This window comes from Dermacentor variabilis, chromosome 1 (genome assembly GCF_050947875.1).
Source record: "Dermacentor variabilis isolate Ectoservices chromosome 1, ASM5094787v1, whole genome shotgun sequence".
NCBI classification, from domain to species: domain Eukaryota; kingdom Metazoa; phylum Arthropoda; class Arachnida; order Ixodida; family Ixodidae; genus Dermacentor; species Dermacentor variabilis.
In genome coordinates, this window is record NC_134568.1 from 16,698,608 (window position 1) to 16,720,841 (window position 22,234).

Below are 22,234 nucleotides of genomic sequence, written 5' to 3' on the forward strand. Positions count from 1 at the left end.
TGGTAAGAACTGCTCTTTATTTTCTAAACAGAGATGAAGTAACATCAGATGCATCAACATGCTGATGCTGCATCCGAGATTTTCATGTCATCTCGCAGTATTCGAAACGCAGTTCAAAGGTGTTATCGTTGTCTGCGATGACACAAAAGTCTTGGCCAGATTAGTGTAAATTTTCATGAAAGTTGATGGCAAGTGTGATTAAACCAGTTCCATACAGTTCCGCATGTATCTAATTCTATATTTGGAATGACTATTTTACATAATCACTTCAGAGTTGATTTTGAAAAGGATTGGAGGCCATGTGCAACATAATGTGCTTCACCTCAATGTAGTCTATCAAGGTGTATTCTGTTTGAATGTGAGCTAGCTGCTTTGCAGTGCATCGCATCCAACATCTCTTGCTTTCAAAGAAGGGGTCCAGACTCGCTTCTCATCGTGGCATGCCTTACTGAACTCTGCATGGTCCATTAAAGACGCTAATGCTGAGAAAACCGGTCTGCTGGTGTCGGCTTCTATACTGCACTCCAGCAGCCTAAATACAAGTGCAGCAATGTCGGTGCCTCCGCCACCGTTTTGAAAACTATGTGTCTGACTGTCCCACGTGTTAGTGAACTACAGTTAAATCTGCCACATCCGCTGCAGCTTCTCGGGGGGTTTCTAGCAGGAAAGCAAGCCTTCTGACTTCCAAAATGGAGGCCTATGTTCAGGAATGCCAAAACTTCCTACTGCCGGAAAGCCCCACAAGCCTTCATCGATGCTGGTGCTGGTAAAAACAAAAGGACCGTTCGAAATTGTATATCTAAAGGTGTGGCACTCACCTTGTCTCTCAACTGGGGGTCATTGAACCATGAGAGGAGCTTGTTGCAGACCACCATTGAGCTTGGAATGAATGTGCGATATGTTAGTAAGAAGTCTTCTATGTAGCCGGGGTCAAGTGCATTCTCTTCAAACAAATGCGCCAACAATCGATCCGGTGTCCCCTGCAAGAAACAGCACAAGCATTTGCACATGCATGAACACCAGACACATGCATAGTAACTTTGTGAATTAAAGAGATGAGCCTTTAGAACTCATTATAGCCAATAATTCCACGAAGCTTATTTTTCTCCCCTCATGCAATTCCCACAGGCAGTGTGCAGTGAGAATATAGTTAAATGCCCCCTTGTGCTGAATATTTTTCTCGATTTCTTTATTACTTCAAAAACACTTGAAGTACAACAACTTTACAAGAGTGCAATGTGCTGAACATTGCATAGCCGGCTTTTACAAAGCACCTACCCTGATAACGATGTGCCCTTCTCTGCTGCCCGAGTCAACAGTTCGGTGCTCAGTGACCAAAACTACATGACCGTCCTCCTCGAGCTTGCGTGTGTTCTCCTCACTGCGGTGAAGAATGCGACAATAGTCGCCTTGGGCAATGCACACAAACTGGCAGTCATCCACTCGTGTGCGCATGGTGCCTACATGGTGCATCTTCTCCATAGTTGGTGTGATGCCAAAGCTAGAACAAGAAACACCACAACACAATGCAATGCAATACCAAAATTGAACCAAAGTAAAAGCTGCGACTTTCACAACCCTTAATTATGAACATTTTTTCTAATGGGGGGGGGGGGAGGCTAAGGAGGAAATGAACTCTACTTTGGATGCTCGTCCTATGACTATGGCACGAGATGTAAACCAGTTTCCTTGGTAAGCTATGCATATAAAAAGCTATGAACAATTTCACTACTTTCTACTCATGGTTTCTGCTACAATTTTTGCATCATGCAGGCCTGACGACATAGTAATTATGACAACACTCCTAGCGATCAACAGTCGCCAGACAAGGAACGTCCCTGAAGCCAATGCTTCAAAAGGGGAACACACGAAGCGCTGTTTTTAGAAAAATAGACAACGTCAGGAAAGCCTAAACTCTAGGATATTCTGCCACAACAAGTAACCCAGTCATCATACTCATGATATCGGTAAGGAAAGCGTGCACTTGCCTAACCTACTTGTGCAAAACTTGTACATGCTACATACATAGACACACATTAGCCGAGTATACATGCACACACTGTTTTCCCCCCAAGGAGCTAACCTCCTGTATGCTTGTAGAATTGACAACACTAACAAAATGTTAAAAAATCACAGGGACAGGTTACATTTAGTACACATTGTGAAAAATGAAAGGGCATGAGGTTGAAGTAAGTGAACAGTTGAATGCTTCAACAAGGATCTCACCTGTCCCCCATAGAAAGGGTGTGAGTGGTTCCATCAGGCATTTCCACCTCAACCTGCCCATTGACGATGACAGACCAGGAGTCCAGCTCCTCACCGTCGTTCATCACCACCGTACCAGCCTTTTCTACCACAGCAAACACCATGACTGCACACAGCTCTCTACGCACTGACAGTGTCATGTTGGCAAATGCCTGGCACGAGATGAGAGGAAAAGGAAAAGGCATTGAAACAAGTGCTACGCAGGAAAAGTTCACATGCGTCAGCACTGGCACGATTTAGCGTCCTGCTTTATTTATACTTTTTTTCTAAAATTCAGCGCACTTTCTTTCTTTGCATTCATTTCATAATGAAAGTTATGCTAAATTTCTTCCTTTTGTACTATATTTTCTAAATTAAAGCTTACTAGTCTCATCAGCGATTTTTTTTTTTCACTTGAGAACACTCCTTTTTAGGTGCAAGTATTTTCATAAAAGACTATCTGCTTTGCCTTTCTTTTCTAGCAGTTTATGTGGTATTTCAGACTAGACTAACATCCTATGACTACTACATGCATTTTTTTTACCAGCGTAACTTTGAAGGGTGGCAGATTGAGTTTAATTTGTCATCTATTTTTGTAGAGGTACACTGCATGAAGCAGAACAATGAAAGACAAAAAAACAAACAGGAGCACTCATATCTTGTCTTTCGATCATGCTTTGCCTTTTGTCGTTCTGCTCCTCGCTTCCCACCGTACACCTCTTCAAGCAATAATACCAGTGCAAGATTGCTGCAGTGGCAAACAATGCTAAGATAATCAAAATTATGAGCGGGTGTTGTCAGCAGGCATATGCAACCGTCCTATGCAACAGCTATGCAACTAAGCAAACCTTCCTGGAATATAGTGACAAGTGTTGCAAAGGAGTGATGTTGTGGTTACAGTAAAGAAAATATGATTAGCTGGTGCCTTTAGGTATTTGCTGAACATCATAAAAAGTTTAAGTGAATATTTGCACTGCTTCCCGTAGACAGGATGGCTTGACCCAAAGAAAATGAGATCTCAAACTGAAAAGAAAGGAACCTCAGCAATAAACCCAAAAATAGTAGCCACTCACCGGCAAAGGCTGCATAAACTCAAGCAGGGTCTCAATGTCATCTTCTGTCCTGTCATTGGGATCCTTTTCGAGACATTCATGGTATGCATCCCTTACTGTGAGGCTCTGATCAAAAGAAAAGCAGCAGTAACCATCACAACCAGTTCAGGATAAAAAACTCAAAATTTTGCATAGTACAAGACATGCTGTGTGGTTTAAACCACTCAACTGAAACGCATAACTATAGTAGTTTCTATACCAAGTCTTACCATAAACACAGGCAGGAAAGAAGCCTCTGTAGTGCACAACAGCAGAAGCAAATATGATTTACTCTTTATTCAAATTAGTGTTTGTTACCTCGTGTACTTATCCTCTCTCTCTCTTTTTAATGAGGCTCATTCACGGAACACAAACACGGAATGTACAGAACAAAGCAAAATGTGACAGGCTACATTGCTCTCAATGCACAATAAATGATATAGTGCGATGAAGTAGATGCACCTTCATGTTTTCGGTGACACCAAGGAGAAGATGATGGCGACTTGTGATGCGATTGCAAGGGAGCTTGTGCCGTTTCGCTGACACTATAGTGCTCTTCAACAATTATTGCCGTTGTATTTAAACCTTATCACATTTGGCAGAGATACTGGCTACCGATCCCAGTTGCTATAGGCATAAAATAGAATCCCTTCCAAACAGATGGCAAAAGATTAGCACATCTGGTAAAGTCATTTAGAAATACAACTGATCCTTGGTTGGCTCTTTGTCTGTTGCGAACAATAATCCCCCTATGCGAATGAAATTTAATGATGAGAAGCAAATGTGTAATTTTGTACTGCCATTTACGAAATCAACAACATGCAACTTGCAAGCCAACTTCTTCTAAGTATTACGAAAAGAAGCTAGTGGAAATGCCAGAAACCCCGAGCAATGTCATGTGACCATAATCTCAAAAAGTGTGGTCGCTTTCCTTCAACTGCAGCTAAGCAAAAAGTGATGTAGCACTTCGGCCACAGCATCAGACGCAACGCACTATCGACTTGTAACCAACAAGCAAAGCGTTTTTTCCAATGTGTTAGCATTAGGAGTGTCAAAGTGGAAAAAAGTATGTGTGTGAAGTGTGGGAGCCCAGTCACGTGGTTAAAAGGTGGGGAGTGGGTTAAGAGAGCCTAAAGGAGCATGTGCATGTGTGTGTGTGTGTGCATATATAATGCAACTGACAGTGGTCTGCCCCGGAGCCCCATCAGCTGCACTTTGCTTCTCGAAGAGGCAGGGCGTGTGTTGACTGAGCTCCTGAACAGCAGTTTGTAATATGGTGAACACGGTTTAAATCATGGATCTGGGACCTCAATGATATGCGGCGTAATGCTCGCACATTTCTCACGCACTTACCGTTAAATTGCCCCTAACTTGTTTTCATTTCGACCATGTGTGGTTGCCCTAAATGAACCCAAAAGAAGTGAAGTCGTGGTATTGTAATGGCATTTGCCATTATATGGGCCAATTGTGATTTTCATATTTCAACAGCTGCCACTTCACACTGATAACTTTGAACAAAGGCAGAGGGCGAGCAGGAAGGAGTATGCTATTGAACTGGCTTCCACCCATAGCATGAAGATGTTAGGCCTGTTTTAAGGAATGAAAACACAGCTAACAGATTTTCCTCTAGCTCTACCTTGAGCGATCTGACAGCTTCGAGGCTACAAGATATGTCTACAGTTTGCCTTTGCTTCGGCTGCACATGCGCTCTGCACAGCTTCATTTATATTAAGCCATATGTTCTATCCAGTGGCTTCATAATCAAAAGCGAAGGGGCATTTTTGTGCTTTCCCCTACTTAAAATACTAAAATCTGGCAAAAGGAAAACTAGGTAGATTGAAGCAGACCAAGTCAACTATATGAATAAATCTCAGTTACTAATCCAGGCCCCAATCAAAGGATAAAAAACAGTGCCTTGAGTGTACAGGCGAGTCAAGTTATGAACAGGGTTTTACTTAGAATACAAAAGCTGATACATAGTGTCCCATAAATACCTCAATAGCAGCTTGATGGCACCGACTCTTGCATGGTCAGGGCCCACAAACCCCTTGCATTCCTTAAATGCCCACTTACATCGATAGACTCAGCAAGGTCCTCTTCTTCATCCGAATCAACCGTGCTTTCCACAAGGCCAGAGAGGTCAACCTCGTTGTCCTCTAGGGACGACTGCACCGACTGCATTGTGTCTGACCCTGAGTAGGCTGATGACGTGTCACTGCTGCGTGAACTTCGATTAGACTTGAGCAGGCCTTCTTTGTGTAGTGCAGTCTGCTGACAGTCCAAGGGCAGCTGCTGCATTGGGCCAAGAATCAAAGACAAGAACGTTAATACTGGTGCTGTAAACTGACGAAGGCCAGCTATGAAAAACCATAGCACTTAATAAGTTGTATACCCTTATTTAGTTACAAGATATCAAGAACCAATGCCATGTGACTATAGCCATCCACCACTAAAGCCCGAAGTTATACTAATGCAACCAAACTTCCAAACGCATATGTGAATGAGCTGGAAATCTAATGAATGCCCTGCAAGGTTCGTGTTGCAGTGCATTTATGGTTGGTCAATGCAAATAATCACTACAAGCAGGACTGGACAAAGGTACTTTGTAATTGTATCTTGATACGATACAAGATACTCGGACAACAAGTATTTGAAATATAGATACAAGACACTATCGCAATTATTGTATTCGATACGATACTTTCCATTTGTATCTCAAGATACTTCGATAAAGTTGAAAATTTCTTGTTATATATCTATATAATGCAGCAGCAAACGTGCATGCACAAAAATGTTTGCTTGGAAATTTGTCAACTCTGACCAATCTTGTTTGATTTGAATGAAATGTCTGTTAGTATGTCAAAATTTTTGTCTTTCTTGCACGAAGTATAATATTTTCATTCCGAAACAATTTATTGGGGTTGCTTTAGCTGCTTAACATGAAAACTATTTATACGCTGCATTGTCAACGGTTTTTGCTTGTCGCTTTAGTAATTGGTGGGAGTCGTTGCTCTGCTTGCCAACCAGCACCGCCAACCAATTACAAGAATGTCAATAAGAAGCCTCTGCACGGCGGTGCAAATACCACTGAGTTTTAGAGAAATACCACTGTGGAGCGCTACCACTTGACTGCTCCACCAGTAGGGACGCGCAGACCTCATTGCCTGCCCTCACAGATAAAAGAATGCCTTTAGTTTTATCCAAGTGGCTTAGAGGCAGAAGTATCAGCTTGATAAGCGTAGTTCAGCCAACGTTTCACACGGTGATGTTGCAATAGCAGTATCCCGTGTCTTAAGATACAGGATACATTATTTCATGTATCGGAAATACAGATACTGATACACGTCTTGCCAGACGTATTGTGATACAGATACAAGATACCCAAAGAGTATCTGAGATAGTATCTAAGATGCATGTATCTTCGATACTGTCCAGCCCTGACTACAAGCATATCTTTCAGTATGGATCTATGTCATGATGCACGGTTAGTCTGAAACATCATTTGAAATGGGATTCCATCCTGCCTCAATAGGGCAACACCTCTACAGCCGTGAGCAGCAGTTGAAAGCCCCAAGGATCACTGCATACTGCGGCACCCGGTGATTTAACTACCCACCGCTACAAGAAGCCACTAATCATGTATTCACTTGGTAAAACAGAAAAAACACTGCCAGTGGCCACTAGTAGCACTGCCACTCAACTGTGAGAATGGTTGTGCATAACCTCTCATTCAAAAGAGGGTCAAGTTCGACCGTTAGAGGCAGATATCAATTTTTGGGCTTTCTGTACTGCTTCAAGCACAGTTGGATAATGAGTATTTCCATGCTCAGGTAGACAGGCTAAAAATTGAGTCTCAAAAAGGAAAAGGTCTGCACATGTCTCCATAAGTGCAGAGATATTTGAGTGGGGGAATTAGTTTATGTAGAACAGTGTATGTGTGAGACTTGCTGCGTGGCGAAATTTACAACTGCAAAGAGTGGAAGCCAACTGCATTATAAGGCAAGACCCATGCTAACCAGATTTTTTTTACTATGGAACACTTGCACTTTAACAAAATGTTTGTTGAAGAGCTTTGTTGTGTAACCCCAGCTCCTTTGTTATGGGTGCACCAAGGAATCATTGTTAGGTGTCATTACATTAACGATGGTGTTTTTAGTTACATCATGCAGGCTATCAGAACATTGAAGCTTCAAAGGGAAAAAGAAAGAAAAGTCAGTTTTCACTATATTTCTTTGACATATTTTTACACACCTGAAAAACATGCAGGAGAATTTAGTCCATTTACAAAAAACTATTCTAAACACCTAAATCACTCTTCATATCAACAGCAGCCCCTGTGTACATTAATATTCAAGGTACACTTATTACCCATATTAGAACTTATGACCTTAAGGTCTACCAGAAATATCAGCGAAATGATTCATTCCACCTAAGGATATCAAAAAAGCATTTCTTCACAGTAAGTGCATCCACGATTGATCAAAATTTGCAGTCATACAGTAACTTCACTGTATGATCAAGCCGGTGGAAGAAACAAGTTTCACACATACACAGTGATCTCTGCGTTAAGTGACGAGAAAGTCGTTGGACATCTCATGCATTTGAGTATGATGCCTAGAATAATGAACGATAAATTGAGCCTAGAGCTGTAATACTCAGAATGATGTGAAAGGCCATATGCTAGCAAAGCTTACCACTGTGCTTAAAGAAGCACAAAGTGGTACCTAAAAAAAAAGGGGGGGGGGGGGGGGTATACATATGCATTCTGGTTACTTTTTGGGTGCATCCTCATCGCAGCACTTCAAAGGGTCTTCAATGGCAGCGAAATTACATCCCATGGACCAACCTGAAGGTGGTGGTGAGGATGCCTTGTTTCAACGGCCACCTCGTCCGGCTCGAGGGCCAGCAGCCGCTCCAAGTTCATGGTGGTGCACGACTGCCGCTGCCCCGGCCGCAGCAGCTCGCAGTCTGGGTAGTCAATCTGCATGGGAGGACACAGGCAAAACGCGAGAATTAAGAAAACTCCATTTGAAAGTTGAAATATTCTTTCCACTGCTGCTACACAGATGGTGAATAGGTTCAGTAAATCAAGAGGTACGTCAGAATAGTAGATGTTGACATAGCAAAAGAGAGGGAACAATATTTAGAAGCTGCACAACAACGCAAATAGACACATTTAATATAAAGTCTATTCATTGAAATGAGCAATGCATAGCTTAATAAGGATACGGTGAACATTTCTTAGTGCATTATCAAAAAGAACAACAGCCATTAAACACTAATGGAAAGGACCAAGCAAGACATCTGCAATTGCTTTTGTCATCACTATGAATGAAAAATGTTATCTTCCTGTAAAGAAATACTACTAGACATCACGCTGTTATAGCCACAGATCAAGAGAAAGTATAAAAAGTTATTTTTAATCAGATTTGTCCACAGTTACTGCATGTAAAACACACATGAACTGTTATACATTCATGGCTATAAACCAGTAGACTCCAGAAACTAGTGTTTCAGTTTTTGCACGCCAAATTAACGTTAACATTGTAATCGTGAAATGGTGCCAGTGCCACATGTCATTTTTTACTCTTATTTGCAGGCCACTAGTCAAGTTCAAGTCTTTTCTTGCACAACCCTACAAAAAATGACGCTACTTTTTTCTCTACACTTGTCAAGGACAGCAGCCAAATGAAGGTTGCTGTGGCCACTGCAACTCGTTAAAATAAGATGGAAGTATGCAGGTCTATATTAAGGTGCTTGGGTAAGCCCACCGAAAAATGCATTTCAACAGCAGTGGCACCCTTGGAAGTGTTTTACCCATTTTGACGCAGAACAACTTCTTGGAACAGCTCATAATGCTTGCAGTTGCATAATGCTTGCAGTGAACAATAGAACTCTACTTTTTTTGTGCCGATGCACGCAGTAATTAACTATCATATATAGTGTCACACAACCATCACCAACAGAGGGCTGTATGGCATTACCGGCTGTACGGCAGAGTTGTGCGCAGAAAGTCCCAGAGTAAAATGGACCTGCCTATCCTCAGTGAAAAACCAGCGTTTTGGTTCCTTACGCCTCTCTCCTAATTTCCGTTGTCAAAGCAAATATTGTAATCAGTAAAATGAAGCTTTTCATACGACGAACAATATTATAACTTATGTACGACTCATTGAAGAAAGAATGCGAACCAAATTTACTGACAAAGGTGATGGAGAACATAAGGTTTAGCGGATAATTATGTAACGATGCCACAACGGACAACAATGAACTTCGACTTATTCACACTATATATATATATATATATATATATATATATATATATATATATATATATATATATATATATATATATATATATATATATATTACAATGACTACTGAAACAATTGCGCGAAACTTGAACGCCTCGTTCTAACGAGGCGCCTTTTCTAACGCTCGCTAGTTAGATGCAAATTCAAGCATAGCCGAGGTCATAAAAATATCAACAACAAAAATTCCGGAGCAGCAGAAATGAGCTGGAAAAAACGGCAATGAAGGGTCCTAACATTTCTTGTTTATAAGTAACTGCGATACAAAGCACCCAATCAAACCGAACGCGTAAATAAGCATGCGTATCCCCCCCCCCTCCCCTCTCAAGAACTCATTCGCGGCAAAAACTCATTAGCGACAGGCGCCGTATGGCGCACAGCGTTACCAGTCGTGGGCGAAACGGGCAGAATGAAACACGACAAAGCAGTCTGTCCTCATCTTTGTAGCTTTTCGAGCCGCCAAATAAAGTCGCGTTAACACTGTTATTGCGCCCAGAATGTCGAATCCAGCCAGTGGAACAGCGCGAAGGCAACTCACTGGCCGAGTAAGAAAAAAAAAACAAAAAAAAAACACGCGCTGTGTCCTGAAACGGGTAATAGGCCCCACCGTTCGAGCGCGCTCATCCAACGTCGAGAACGTCCCAGACGCGACGTGGTACGACCATAGCGAGCAGCGTGTGCCAGCAGCAACAGTTCACCAAAAACACGAACGCCGTCACCAACTAACAGAACAACAATCAAAGGGTCGCGTCGTACATGCACCGGCCGTGTATCCGAGGGGAGGGGGGGGAGCACGGTGAATCGCCCGACGAAGACGAACCCATTCGACACCAGCGCGAGAGCAGCCTACGCCTCGATGCGAGGAAATGACAAACTGACGGCCGCGACGACGAGTTGCCTCAGCCACAGGAAACGGAAACCAGAAGTGCTATCACGGGTTACAGCGGGGGAGCGAAAAGAAAAGGGAACCAGCGAAGGACGCACGTATAAACCCTAGCGCAGTGGCGCGGAAGCGCGCACTCCGGCGATATGTGCCGATGCGTCGAAAGGCACCTAGCCGTAGTCCGCAGTGTGCGTGCATCGCTGGTAGTCCTGAAGGCGGACAAATGAAATGTCGCAACGGCCCGGAACGTTACGCACGATCCCAAACCTCGCGAATAGGAAGCACATAACTGCCGCGGAAATTGAATCCAGCGCGCCTACGCACGCGCGCATGCTTCCCAACGCAAGGCAGCGCAAGCGTACTACACCACCTATCAAAAGTATGTGGACCAAGGAGTACAGCGAAAAGAAATACTAAAGAAAGAACGAAGCAAGGAGGAATGCCCATAGATGTCTTAACTTCAGTTCATACTTTGCTAACATTGCAGCGCATTCGTCAGTTTCGGGAAGTCAGTCCGAGTTGCCAAGATATTCGCCACATGCTAGCGCAACTGACACGCGAGAGTCTACGGTGCAGGCTCAACCCCTCAAAGACGCGAGGTCCGAGCCCTGCGCGCTTCCAGCCGCAATGTCAAGCCGCAAGGCCAAGGTGCCGGGCCATAGCCTAGTTTAAGCATTCCATCTCCCTCTCTCGAAGCGTAATTTTCCACGAGAGCGTCGCCCTTCTGTTATCTAAGCGGCGCTAGTGAAGTGTGCTCGAAGCTCCTTCGAAAAAGCCTTCTTGTGTATCACTTAAAACACCATTGCGCAGGGCAATCAGCTACAGATCGCGAGACAACGAGCCTACCTTGAGCTCGGCATTCCTGTAGACATCAGTCAGCAGGACCGTAAACGTCGGCGCAGGGTGAAAAACAGCGATCCTATTCTACGATAGAATGTGTAAGCGCGACTGAACGTGGACGTGGAAACAGACACATAGACAGAGACAGCGCTACTATTCTACGCACATATTAAGACGCTCAATATTTTTATCCGCACGAGCACAGAACTGAATGGCACTGGCGCGATAGCGACGTGCAAGGAAAAAAGTAAAGGCGACCGAAACGGCTACACTTCCGTCCGCCACCCGCGGTAGAAGAAAAAACCACTGTGAACTTCCATGCCGGTGCAGCGCCCAGATCCTCGACGGCAAAAAAACAACAGGACACGCGTCTGAGAATCGGCGCGTGTGCCCCGAGCGAACAAGACGCCGAGCGACAACCGGAGGGCCCTTTTTTTTTTTTTTTTTTTTTTTTCGCGGAACTTGTCGACAAAAGGGCGCACCTGCCAGCGTCGCGTCCGGAGGACTTTGCCTGCGGAGGCGAAAGGTGTCAGACCCCGAGCTCTGAAGCAGTAACGACGGGAAAGACTGGAGGGATCCTCTCATAATCCTCTACGGCTAAAGCGTTACACTTAGATAGGGTAAACGAGAGCGAGCGAGAAAAGGGAAAATGCGAGGAGGTAGGCAAGCCTTTCAGCCATGCACCAGACGAAAATCAGTACTTCTTAACCCCCTCCCCCCCCTATAATGTGTGAAAATGCACATAGTTTGCTCCTGTTCCTTTATTTCGCGATGACAGAAAAGGTTTGATGGCTTTTTTTACGACACGCAAGTGTCAGGTAAGCGTTGAATGTCGAAATTTCCCATTTATCACCAGGCCCGCAATGCTTGCACTGCAAGAAACGTATACGCGGTGACGGCAACAGTTGTTGCGGTTGGCATAGAGAGTTTTAGCAGTACCGTCTTACCGTACGGCAAGTCCTTGCGGGTGCCGTACTGCATTTCTTTACTAAGGACAACGGACAGAAAGTGGACTCGGATCATGTTCGAAACGTAATCGCAAAAGTTTTGGGAGACCAGAAATATGAGAAAAGCTTAAGCTACTCACAGCTTCGTAGACCCGTAGGGGAAAATATACAAAGCGGGTTTAATTCAAGGGAGGATGAATTGTCTGCGACAAAATTTCGTTTCTTTCTAGCGCGGACCCTCCGAAACCTTTTATCCGCCGGGGTACATGTTACTGACGACAGTCCGGACTAATCGTTTTAAAATAATAATAATTTAGTGTCAGGAACGCTGGGTCAACGGCGTAATATAACTTGGCGAAGGCCTAACCATCCCTACCTTATCGCTACATCACGCTTACATTATAGTGCTCCACCGAAAAAATGTATCCATCACGCACACCTACCTAATTCTCTCATTAAAATAATTTAAAAATTTAAAATTTAAAAATTAAAGTAATGGTGTCTCAGTTACGAGTTTGCGCAGCGGTCCTTGCATCCCAGTATTCCTATTTGATTTTCTCAATCGCAAAGGCACGTTAATGTAAGATGGTCACATTTCCCCCTATTGTAGTGAGTTGTATATTACGTGGTATTTATTTATTTATTTATGTAAGATGGTCACATTTCCCCCTATTGTAGTGAGTTGTATATTACGTGGTATTTATTTATTTATTTATTTATTTATTTATTTATTAAAGCTGGGCACCAAAGAAATCTCCGCTCACAAACAAAGCTTGCAAGCATGTCAGAGCAAACTATTCCAAGTTTTGCGAGTTGCAGACGGGGGAGGGGACAAGAATGAGTTTAAGCTGTATACCCCGTAAACAAGTGCGTAAACGTGATCGTTCAAAACGCAGAACTTCGAGCGGAATGAGACAAAAGGATGGCTCCTAGCAGCAAGAACTACAGCAGAAAACGAATACCATTTTCGAAGCCCATATTTGTCAGAACAAGCGACGAAAACGGAATGACTGCCAGACATGCACGAACAGGTAGGCACTAGGCCGAGCATCCGATATCCAATGCGTCAGAGCCACTGGGTGACTTCCTCCCGAGCCATTTTCGCCCGTTAAGGCAAGGGATATATACGCTGCAGAGGAAGGAAGACGCTCTAAACGTGGCAGCCGACGCAAGTTTCAGCCGCTCGGCCATTTTTCTCTTCGAGGAAGGACCAAGTCGCATCTAGGGAAAGCAGGAAACGCATGCATGGCAGGAACAACGGTTTGCATTGTGCAGCCGCCGCAAGCGAGCACCCTTCTTGAGAGAGCGAGAGAGAGCGTGTCGCAATCGCGTGAAACGCAGTCACAATATCCGGCAGCGTCAAGGAGCTCCTGACAGATGCACGCATCGCGCTTACACGTCTCACTCCTTGCGCACCCACATCGACAGCATAGCATTGCAATCATAAAGTCCTTTGTAATAAGCAGTCTCCGCCATATGTGCCACAATTAAGGAGCACAGTTAGATAAGCCCAGGACTTTCAGAACGCTCGGAGCACTTCTATTTTCGCGCACTGCAGACGCCTTGCTTATTGCGAAGCGCCGAGAGGCCGTATCGATGACGGCATGCTGAAACGCGCTATCATACGGAAGTCTTGCTACACATTCACAAAACTGCCGCGGCCACTTGGGTCTTCATGTACTTTTAGGTTCGCGTCGCAAGTGCGCGATTTAAAACCAAACCCAGAACAGGGAGGCCCCTGCCAACCAAGCAGAAAGATGTTGCGGCAGCTTTCGCCTATACAGAGTCTGCAGAGCGTCCAAACCGGCACGACACGATGTGGCATATCGTGTTCATCGGTCGTGAACTATGCAATTAATCTCTCGCTGTTATCTTACGGAAGCGCGTTTTTTATGGACCATCTGCACGAGGCCACTTTTCATTCCAAGTGGCCCAGAGAAGAATGCGGGAATGTATCAGCTCCGCCTTCGATCGCAAGTAAATTGAGGGACCGGAGTCTCGCTTATCTTCTTACTCTATATATCGTAATCTATCGCAGCTGCGTCGGTTTACACGATACACACACGAAGGCAAATCTCCCGACCACTGATTCAATCGAGAATGTGGCAAACGCAACCATTGTAGCTCTCACTCCTCGCGTACATACAAGTTCGGTAATTATTAACGCCTTTATCAGAGGAGCCATAGTGTACGGCTACTGGTCGCCTTAGTTTCAATCGTGCACCGAAGCGGCCAAAAAAAAAAAAAAAAGAGAAAAGGAGAGACTATAGCTTACAGTATGAGAAACTTGTAACCTTAGGAACCAGCAGCTCGCTAGGCATAAGACATATATATTTCGTAGGTCGCAGCTCTATATAGAGAGTTTCGGCTTTAGTTCGAATCTGCGAATCCAGCATCAGTGGACGCCCGCCCTATCGGACCTGTGTAGCCAAACGCTTAGGCAAACCAAGTTAACGTCCTGCTAGGATGCCTCAATGCGCTCGGAGGAGAGAGAGCGCGTGGAGGCACTTCGCATTCTACTCTCGGACAGCGCCGACGACGCCGTGTGTTCGTGCGCTCCTAGGTGCATGCAGGCAGCTTGCTATCGCTATTTCTAGAAACGCTCTAATCCCGCTGCAGTCGACCGCCGCGCAAGCTACGAAGCGCATATCCCGTTTCACGGAATGTCTCGGTGGCCGGTTGCGCGTGCCTGGTACGAAAGAAGGTCAAGACGGCGTGAGCACGAATGTAAAGCTGAGAGCGCTTGCCGACGCGGACCTTGCGGTATACGGTTCGGTAACTATAGGCGGTCAGTTGTGTCGGTTGGACAGCGAAAGAACAACGACTGGGCGACAGCTAAACACGTTCAAAACATTTATCAACTGCGGGCGGCGAGTCGAGCTCAAGATTATTTTAGGTCTGGACAATCGTTTCGTCCTTTATGTCATCACGTGCCTTGCTTTCTCCGCCGGTGGCCTAAATGCAATAAGTGTAGGCGGAACGCAAAGCGACGAGGCGGAAATTACGCGCAGGTGGGTTCGATCGGCCCATAACCGGAAAAGTGGATGGAAACACAAGTAGTCGAGCAGAGCTACAATGCTGCACCGAACTGCTATATTTTCGGCCCGGTTATGAATGAGGAGAGAGAACGCTCGGAATAATTCGAGCATTCATGACGAGTTTTCTACCTCCGTCTACACCCAACACGCGAGGGCAATGCCGAAGAGTCGACTGACACGCCACACCACGCAAGAGCCGATACCTAATGCTCCATCTCACAAGTCGTTCGTAGCACTGTGGAAGCTGCAGTACTCCTTGGCCAATAAATACGAAGGCCTAATGCCCCGCGAGATGTGTTCGTCGGCGCAGGGTCGTCCGCTCATGGCCACAGTAATTCGCGGTCTATGTCGTGCATGTGCAAATGTCCTAATGTGTCGTGTATCACCGTATCATGTACCAAGCAAAAATAAAATTCTCTAATCCCCCTAATAATCAGGCCGTTATGCCACGAATTATATTCTGCAGCGAAAGGATGTTACCTGTGTACGCCTCATACATTCGGTAGTGCCGCAAATGACAACTGAGGTGGAGTATATGCTGAAGAATGTCACTTACGCGGAGGCTCGAAAGAAGCAAAGGCGAAAAGATGTTTCTGTCCAGCGCGTCTGAGGAGCGAGGCGCGCAGCAGAGAAACCAGTCAAGAACGCTCGATGCATAAAGTAAACAGAGAGGCCTAGTACTGCTCTTAACTCATGCCGAGCAGCGATACAAGCGAGTGTGACCAAGCAGGGGCCGCTAGGTCGTTTGTGAACACCCAAAGTCCAAAGACTGCCGGAAAGATAGAAGCACAGACATCTCACCCGCGGCCGACATCCGCGACTCTCAAGACATGTCACTATCTAACAGTGCTGGCGTGAGTCAGCTTCCGTGCGAGTTCGAAACGCACTATCGAGGTCTCCCCGCCCACCAGCGGCGTTCAGCAGTGAAACGGCTTGGAAATCGAAACAACCGCACAATACACATCCATCTGTTGGACGCTAGAAGTCAGCGGTGAGCAGGCGCCCGGTAACTTAGAAAGTGCGCGGGAATCGGTTTAACTGCGAAATTGAGGATTTTCTAAAAGCCATCTTTGGTTCGGTAAAACAATGAGAATGTTTTCCTTTTTGTTGAACGAGCATTTGTGTTCGATACACGTTCACCATGAGAAGGGCGCCTAAGGTGCCGAGTTGTAGGAACCTTTCGTTCCCAACATGTTCTCTGGACTCGCCAGATGCGCGAAGGAAGAGCTTGCTTTACCGGGTACAAGCCTTTTAAAAAATGCTGCGTCCGCTTATACGGCGACGCGCAGAGCCCCCAGAATCATCGGTGCGCCTCTTCAGGAGCGAGTGCGCCCCGGTCAAACCACTGAATGCCGCTCCTTCGCATTGCGCCAGTGCTTTCCAGGGAGAAGGCAGGAGATTACATTTGACTTGGCGGCGAGCTCTATCGCGGAGCGGCGTTCGACGACGATCGGTTCTGGAGCAGTCGTCGGCACCGCAAGGACACGTAGGGTTGGGAGGAGGGGGGTGTCAACGCTGCCGAGGAACTCGCGCAACGGGACCGAAGCGCGGCGCAACAGGAGCAAACGAATACACGACCTGGATTCGGTGGTTTCCTCAATCGAGCAACAGGACGATCGTACGAGGGCGGCTGGCGATGCGGCCGAGCGCGCGGTAGCACGCCGCCACAGCACGATTGCCATCGCGCGTATACAAAAGGCGCGTGCGCGTTGCCTCGTCCGTTGATAAGCGGCGCTTTTCTCCCACTTTGCTCCGGTATACGAACACTCCGAAAGGCAGCTCTTTTCGGCGAGCCTCCGCCAAAGGAGAACGGCGCCGATCTTGTCGCAGAACGTCGGCCACGCCGAATAGAGAGATGAGGGAGACGAAAAACAGAAATAACAAAGGAAGAGAGCGGGGATTAGGAGGAGAAGAAGGGCCGCGGGCGAACGCTCTGCAATGCCTGCCCCTCCCGCGTTTCCTTCCCTCGGAGCGGGCGCGCACGGGCGGCAATCAGTTGATCGTCCCTCAATGCGGCGTGCGGCCCGAGGGGATTTCGCACGCGCCAATTCTACAGGCTTCTCATCCCGGTGCCTCGGCGAACAAGACTGCGGCGCTGTTTTCTTCGTTTTCCTTGCTCGTTTTTCTTCGTGGCTCGGCTCTTCAATCTCCGAGCACGACGAAGCTCCGAAGCGGAGCAGGAGAGGCTCCAGGCGCGAGATGGACGAGGCCTTTTTTTTTTTTCCCCTGCGCTGCGAATTACGATCGCCGAACTTGCACGCGTGCTTTTTTGGCTCCAATCTTCTCGCTCACCGACAGAACTGGATCGCAAAGCGAGGTCTGCATTCGGCCTGTTCTCCGAACCGTAGCAACTATAGAGTCGCGTGAGCAGAAGCGAAAGACTATGCCGCCAGTAAACTAGTCGTTTCTGTGTGGGCTCCGAGAGCGCAGTCCCGCGTACGAGTACTCTGCCTATTGAAACAACGACGCCTCGGCAATCAAACCGACAGAAGGGTCCATCGGTGCGCGCTTAGGCGCTCCTTGTCGTCTACGATCTAATTTCGCGCTGGAATGGACCTTCTTGAAAAACTGAGAAGTGTTCTGGGGGAGGACGACAGCCGGTAGTGCAAACACAAAGTGCACGCGATGTCAACGTCGCAACAACTGAAGAAACGGGACAGAAACGCTTTATCTAAGCGCCACCGACGGGTTGCTGCTCACAGACTCACCTGCCCATCTCTCTATAATTCCGTCACCTCACTCGTTGCAGCTACCACGCTTTGTGGCATGGTGTTCTGTGACGGTGAAATGGTGATTCTGTGACGTGAAGCATCACAGAACACCACTTCTTTCCGTAGGAATTGTACAACAAGCACGCACCTTCTTCGCTTCGCGCGAGGGCATAGTCATCATTAAACGTCGCAGAGCGCGCACATATTTTTTTCTTTGGGGGAGGGGGGGGGGGGTCGAGTCGTGGCTCAGCAGCGTGCACGTCAGGCGAGCGCGAACAAGAACCGCCGATGCGCCGCCCAGTGTAATGCACTAGCCCACCGAACGAACCGTCTACAAATTTCCCTAAGAGTCGACGCATGCGCAGATTTCGATGCGAACGTTCGCGCGGATTATTGAAACAGGTGACACAAGAGCGAAGAGAAACAGCGCCGACATATTGCGAGTAGAAGACCAGAGTGAACACTATAGTAAAGGTGTATGCATCATGAAAAAAATAATACCTCGAAGATCATGGTCAATTTAACCCACATCCATGTTAGGTCTTCGCCTCGTTCTCTGCAGATAAGAGCGAAGAATAAATAGTCGGATCATTACACGCTCGCTGCCTATATCTCACAAGTTATATATGTTCCGGAGCGTATCCGTACATGTAGCGCGAAACAAACAAAAAATTAATTATCCGTGGCCCTACGATTAAGGTAATAAGCGGTTACGCACATCCCGCGAGGCGGAATGCGACGTAGCGCGCGCGCGTTGCAGCGCGAGCACCCTTCGAGTGAGAAAAACACGAAAGGGCGCGCGGTGAACAAGCCGCGCTTTCATGCGAATTGACAAACTGCAGATGAGGTATTACGCAGGAACAGATGGGCACTTCCCTTACTGTTCCGAGAGCGCAGCGAGAACGCCACAACCGGCGCGACGTATGGTATAAGCACGGGCTCAAACAAACAAGGGCACCGAGTAACAGAAGCCAGTGAAATGAAAGACTCGCCAAGAACAAACCAAGAGCACGGATGGGAAACGATACAACTATCACAAAGGTAATCGGGGCGCACTCCAGCTGCGCGATTCGATTCTCATTGAGCAATCGGCCCACGCGTCAGGCGCCGCGCTGCGCGAGGAAATGAATCGAACTTTGGGACGCCTTAAATCCCCATTTAAGGAATCGTCCTCGCTCACATGCATGAGGGTCGGGTGCCGAACGTATGCAAGCACGAACATCGAGCCAACTTGGTCGGGGGCTAGCGCAGTGGAATGTCGATTTGACGAAGCGTGACCCGAGCCTAGATCGCCCGAAGGCCAAAGCGATTGAAAATTGCCGCCTATAGAAGCGCAACGTCCGCGTGACACGGGCATGCGGAATCCGGTTTTGATTTACTGCGCCACTGAATGCGATGGACAGCTCGCGTACGGGGAAACGAAATGGGCCAGCAAAGAAAATATATACGTCACGCAAGGTTAGTTAATCAGCGCAAGCGACAAAGAAGAGACACGGTGGCACCCGTAATAACACCGCCTAACCTCAGCGGCCAGACAAATTGAAAGAAAACGCGACACGAGGCACCGGAAAAGGCTCCCACAAAAGCCCGGCAGCCACGCAGCGAAAAGAGCGCGCTCATTCAGCAGACTAGCCTGGATTCAGCCCCCCCCCCCCCTCAAAAAAAAAAAAAAAAAAAGAGGTTTTGCCCGTCCGGCGCGCGGGCACCTGCGCACGCTCAAGAGCGGGCGCAACGTGCCATGTCGCATAATAATACACGGGACATCCGCACCTCGTCGGCGACGCGCTAGCAGTTTGCATCATAAAGAATACGGGCCACGCTGCGCGCTGGCGGCGGCGAGGACGGCCCAGGACCCCGCTGCTGGCGCTGCGCCCGATAACCAACTGCTGCTTTCGACGACGCGGTGCGCTCAGCGGCGCGGAAGATGAGTCAGAGAAAACCCGAGACTCGAGCCAGGCATTCGGAGAGTGCGGCTCGGCGTCCTCTAACGACGCACGGAGAGGGAGGGGCGAAAACGCCGCGCAACAAGACTTGCGAAACCACCAACCTAGCCACGCGCGCGAGCGTACGAAGGCGCGCATACGTGCGCAGGAATGCGCACATGCGAAACAGTCAGCGCTCGCGACGCCAGGGCCGCTCCTTCAATCTCCGCGTCACTCGAGAGAACGGTCACCGGAAAATTATGCGCCGCCTTCATTGGCAGACGAGCGGTTCGGAGAGCGGTTCGCTTTTAATCGAAGACTGCAACGTTCGCAATATGTTGCGGTGCCGCCACAAAAACAGTCAAGTTTTCCCTTTCCTTTGAACAGCTTTTGTGCGTGTATACACGTAGCAACTGCAAGTTGAAGCTGTTCCTAAGGGCCGTTCCCTAATATCGATGGGTGACATAACCGCGGGTCAGCCCGGTATTCACAGCTGCCATTCAAAGGATGCCTAAAATCGTATTGTAGGTCGTTGAATTCGGGCCATCCCTAGAGGTCATCCCAACGTGCGATGTGGTTTCACTGCGTTTCACTGGCCATCAGCCAACCAGTGGCCATTTCACTGGCCCCTGGTTACACTATCACTATGCGGGAAACGACTGTGCAAGAGGAGGAAGCTAACTGCCGGTCATAGACCACAGGTCAACCCGCCTCATTTACCGATGTTCAAACTCGACTAAGAATAGGACGCTGCTCGACGCTTTTTCATACACGCCACGGGACACCTTGCTGCTACTTTCATTGTTACGGCAGCACTTTTTTACTTGAGGAAACAAATCACTGATTACGAATTTGATACAAGGCGCTCGACAGAGTGTGTGAGTGTGAATGCATGCCGCGATGCACGGTGAGTGTATACCGGAACGCCGGGGATGAGGGAAGCGTCTACGAGTAGAACTTGAGAATGATAATAATAACAAGAAAATGTACCAGGGGCGAAAAGGAAACAAACACGCGAATAAGTGTAACTAAGCCAAGGAGGGAGGGGGGAAAAGAGAAAGAAAACGACGCTGCGGAGTAAATCCTGGGCTCCGCACCTAAACGGCCGGGCATGCAAACACACTTGCCCAACGGGCCAACGTAGACCACTCGGGCAACACTACCCTAGGGACCAAAGGCGGGAACGCCAACCGCGCGGAAAATGCTTTCTGGATAAGTGCAGTTCCGGTGGCTTGCCCCCCCTCCCCCACCCCTGCTTCCGGTCTCTCCGCTCCTCCTCGACTTCCGACTCCCCCCGCCAGCGGCACACAACGGTTTCTTTCTTTGTTTTTATTTATTGCGTTCTAGTTCCCTCCTCCAGTCCGTAGCCAACAACATACTGACTGCCCTTGCCTTATATCGCAAGACAGGGCCGCAACAGGCGCCACGCATGACTATACAGGGTGTCCCAGCTAAATTTAGCTAGAGTTTAAAAATATGCGCATGCCACGTAGCTGGACAGAACCAAGGTAATGTTGTTTGCCGCCTCTTGGAGATACTCAAATTATTATTTTTTATTCCATCTGATTAGATAATTAGTCTTATTTATTTAATCAACTTCTCAGATATAATTTGATGAAGAGTGTCAATGAGAAAATTGTAGAGCGACATGAAAAAAAACTCCCGATACAGCTTTCTGTTGCTCACTCAATACGTGCTACATAAGAGTGCTTTTCCGAGCATGAAAGAATCCAGCGAATACACGCAAAGTGCCTCGAGCGGCCAGTCGCGCGGCAATTTTGCGTGCATCTGGTCCCGCACACCGGAGTGGCGGCAACAATCGGCCGGCGCCCGCTACAACGCAACGGGGACGCCGCCGTGTTCGCTCAGTACGAATTCTTCAGAATTTAGAACATGAACTCGAAACGCAATTTACGCGAACACGAGGCTCGGAAGAGGTGGAGGATAAGATTTTAATTAACAGAAAGGAGGTGAGGTCGGTCTGAAGAGGAGGGTGTCTCTAGCCTGCTACTCCTCACTCGGGTAAGGGGAAGCAGGAAATACAGGGAAAGGTAGGTGACAGGTGGTTATGATATGGTACAGTGAGCTACTATACACATGTTGTCCAATACGCGGATGCGCGCTTCAGACACCCTACAAGCAGGAGTAATCCCGTCCACTTAAAACGTTATCGCGCAAACACATTTCGCACTGTTTTCACGTCACACATGTCCTAGAGACGACTGTCTAAGCCGGTCTCCCACAGAAAAT

At 47.3% G+C, this 22,234-nt stretch overlaps 1 protein-coding gene across 7 annotated transcripts in view; it reads right to left on the reverse strand.

Moving 5' to 3' along the window:
* LOC142575591 (rap guanine nucleotide exchange factor 2-like) overlaps positions 1-22,234 on the reverse strand; it is a 716,743-nt gene that overhangs the window by 42,388 nt on the left and 652,121 nt on the right. For 6 of the 7 annotated variants that reach the window (XM_075685076.1, XM_075685111.1, XM_075685093.1 and 3 more), the window contains 6 exons: positions 8,182-8,316; positions 5,409-5,627; positions 3,318-3,422; positions 2,227-2,417; positions 1,279-1,501; positions 819-980 (listed from right to left, as the gene is read on the reverse strand). In XM_075685076.1, coding sequence (XP_075541191.1) covers positions 819-980; positions 1,279-1,501; positions 2,227-2,417; positions 3,318-3,422; positions 5,409-5,627; positions 8,182-8,316 — 1,035 coding nt within the window. Of the gene's footprint in view, positions 1-818; positions 981-1,278; positions 1,502-2,226; positions 2,418-3,317; positions 3,423-5,408; positions 5,628-8,181; positions 8,317-10,250; positions 10,372-22,234 lie in introns of those variants that run through there. The other variant, XM_075685129.1, reaches the window with a different exon arrangement.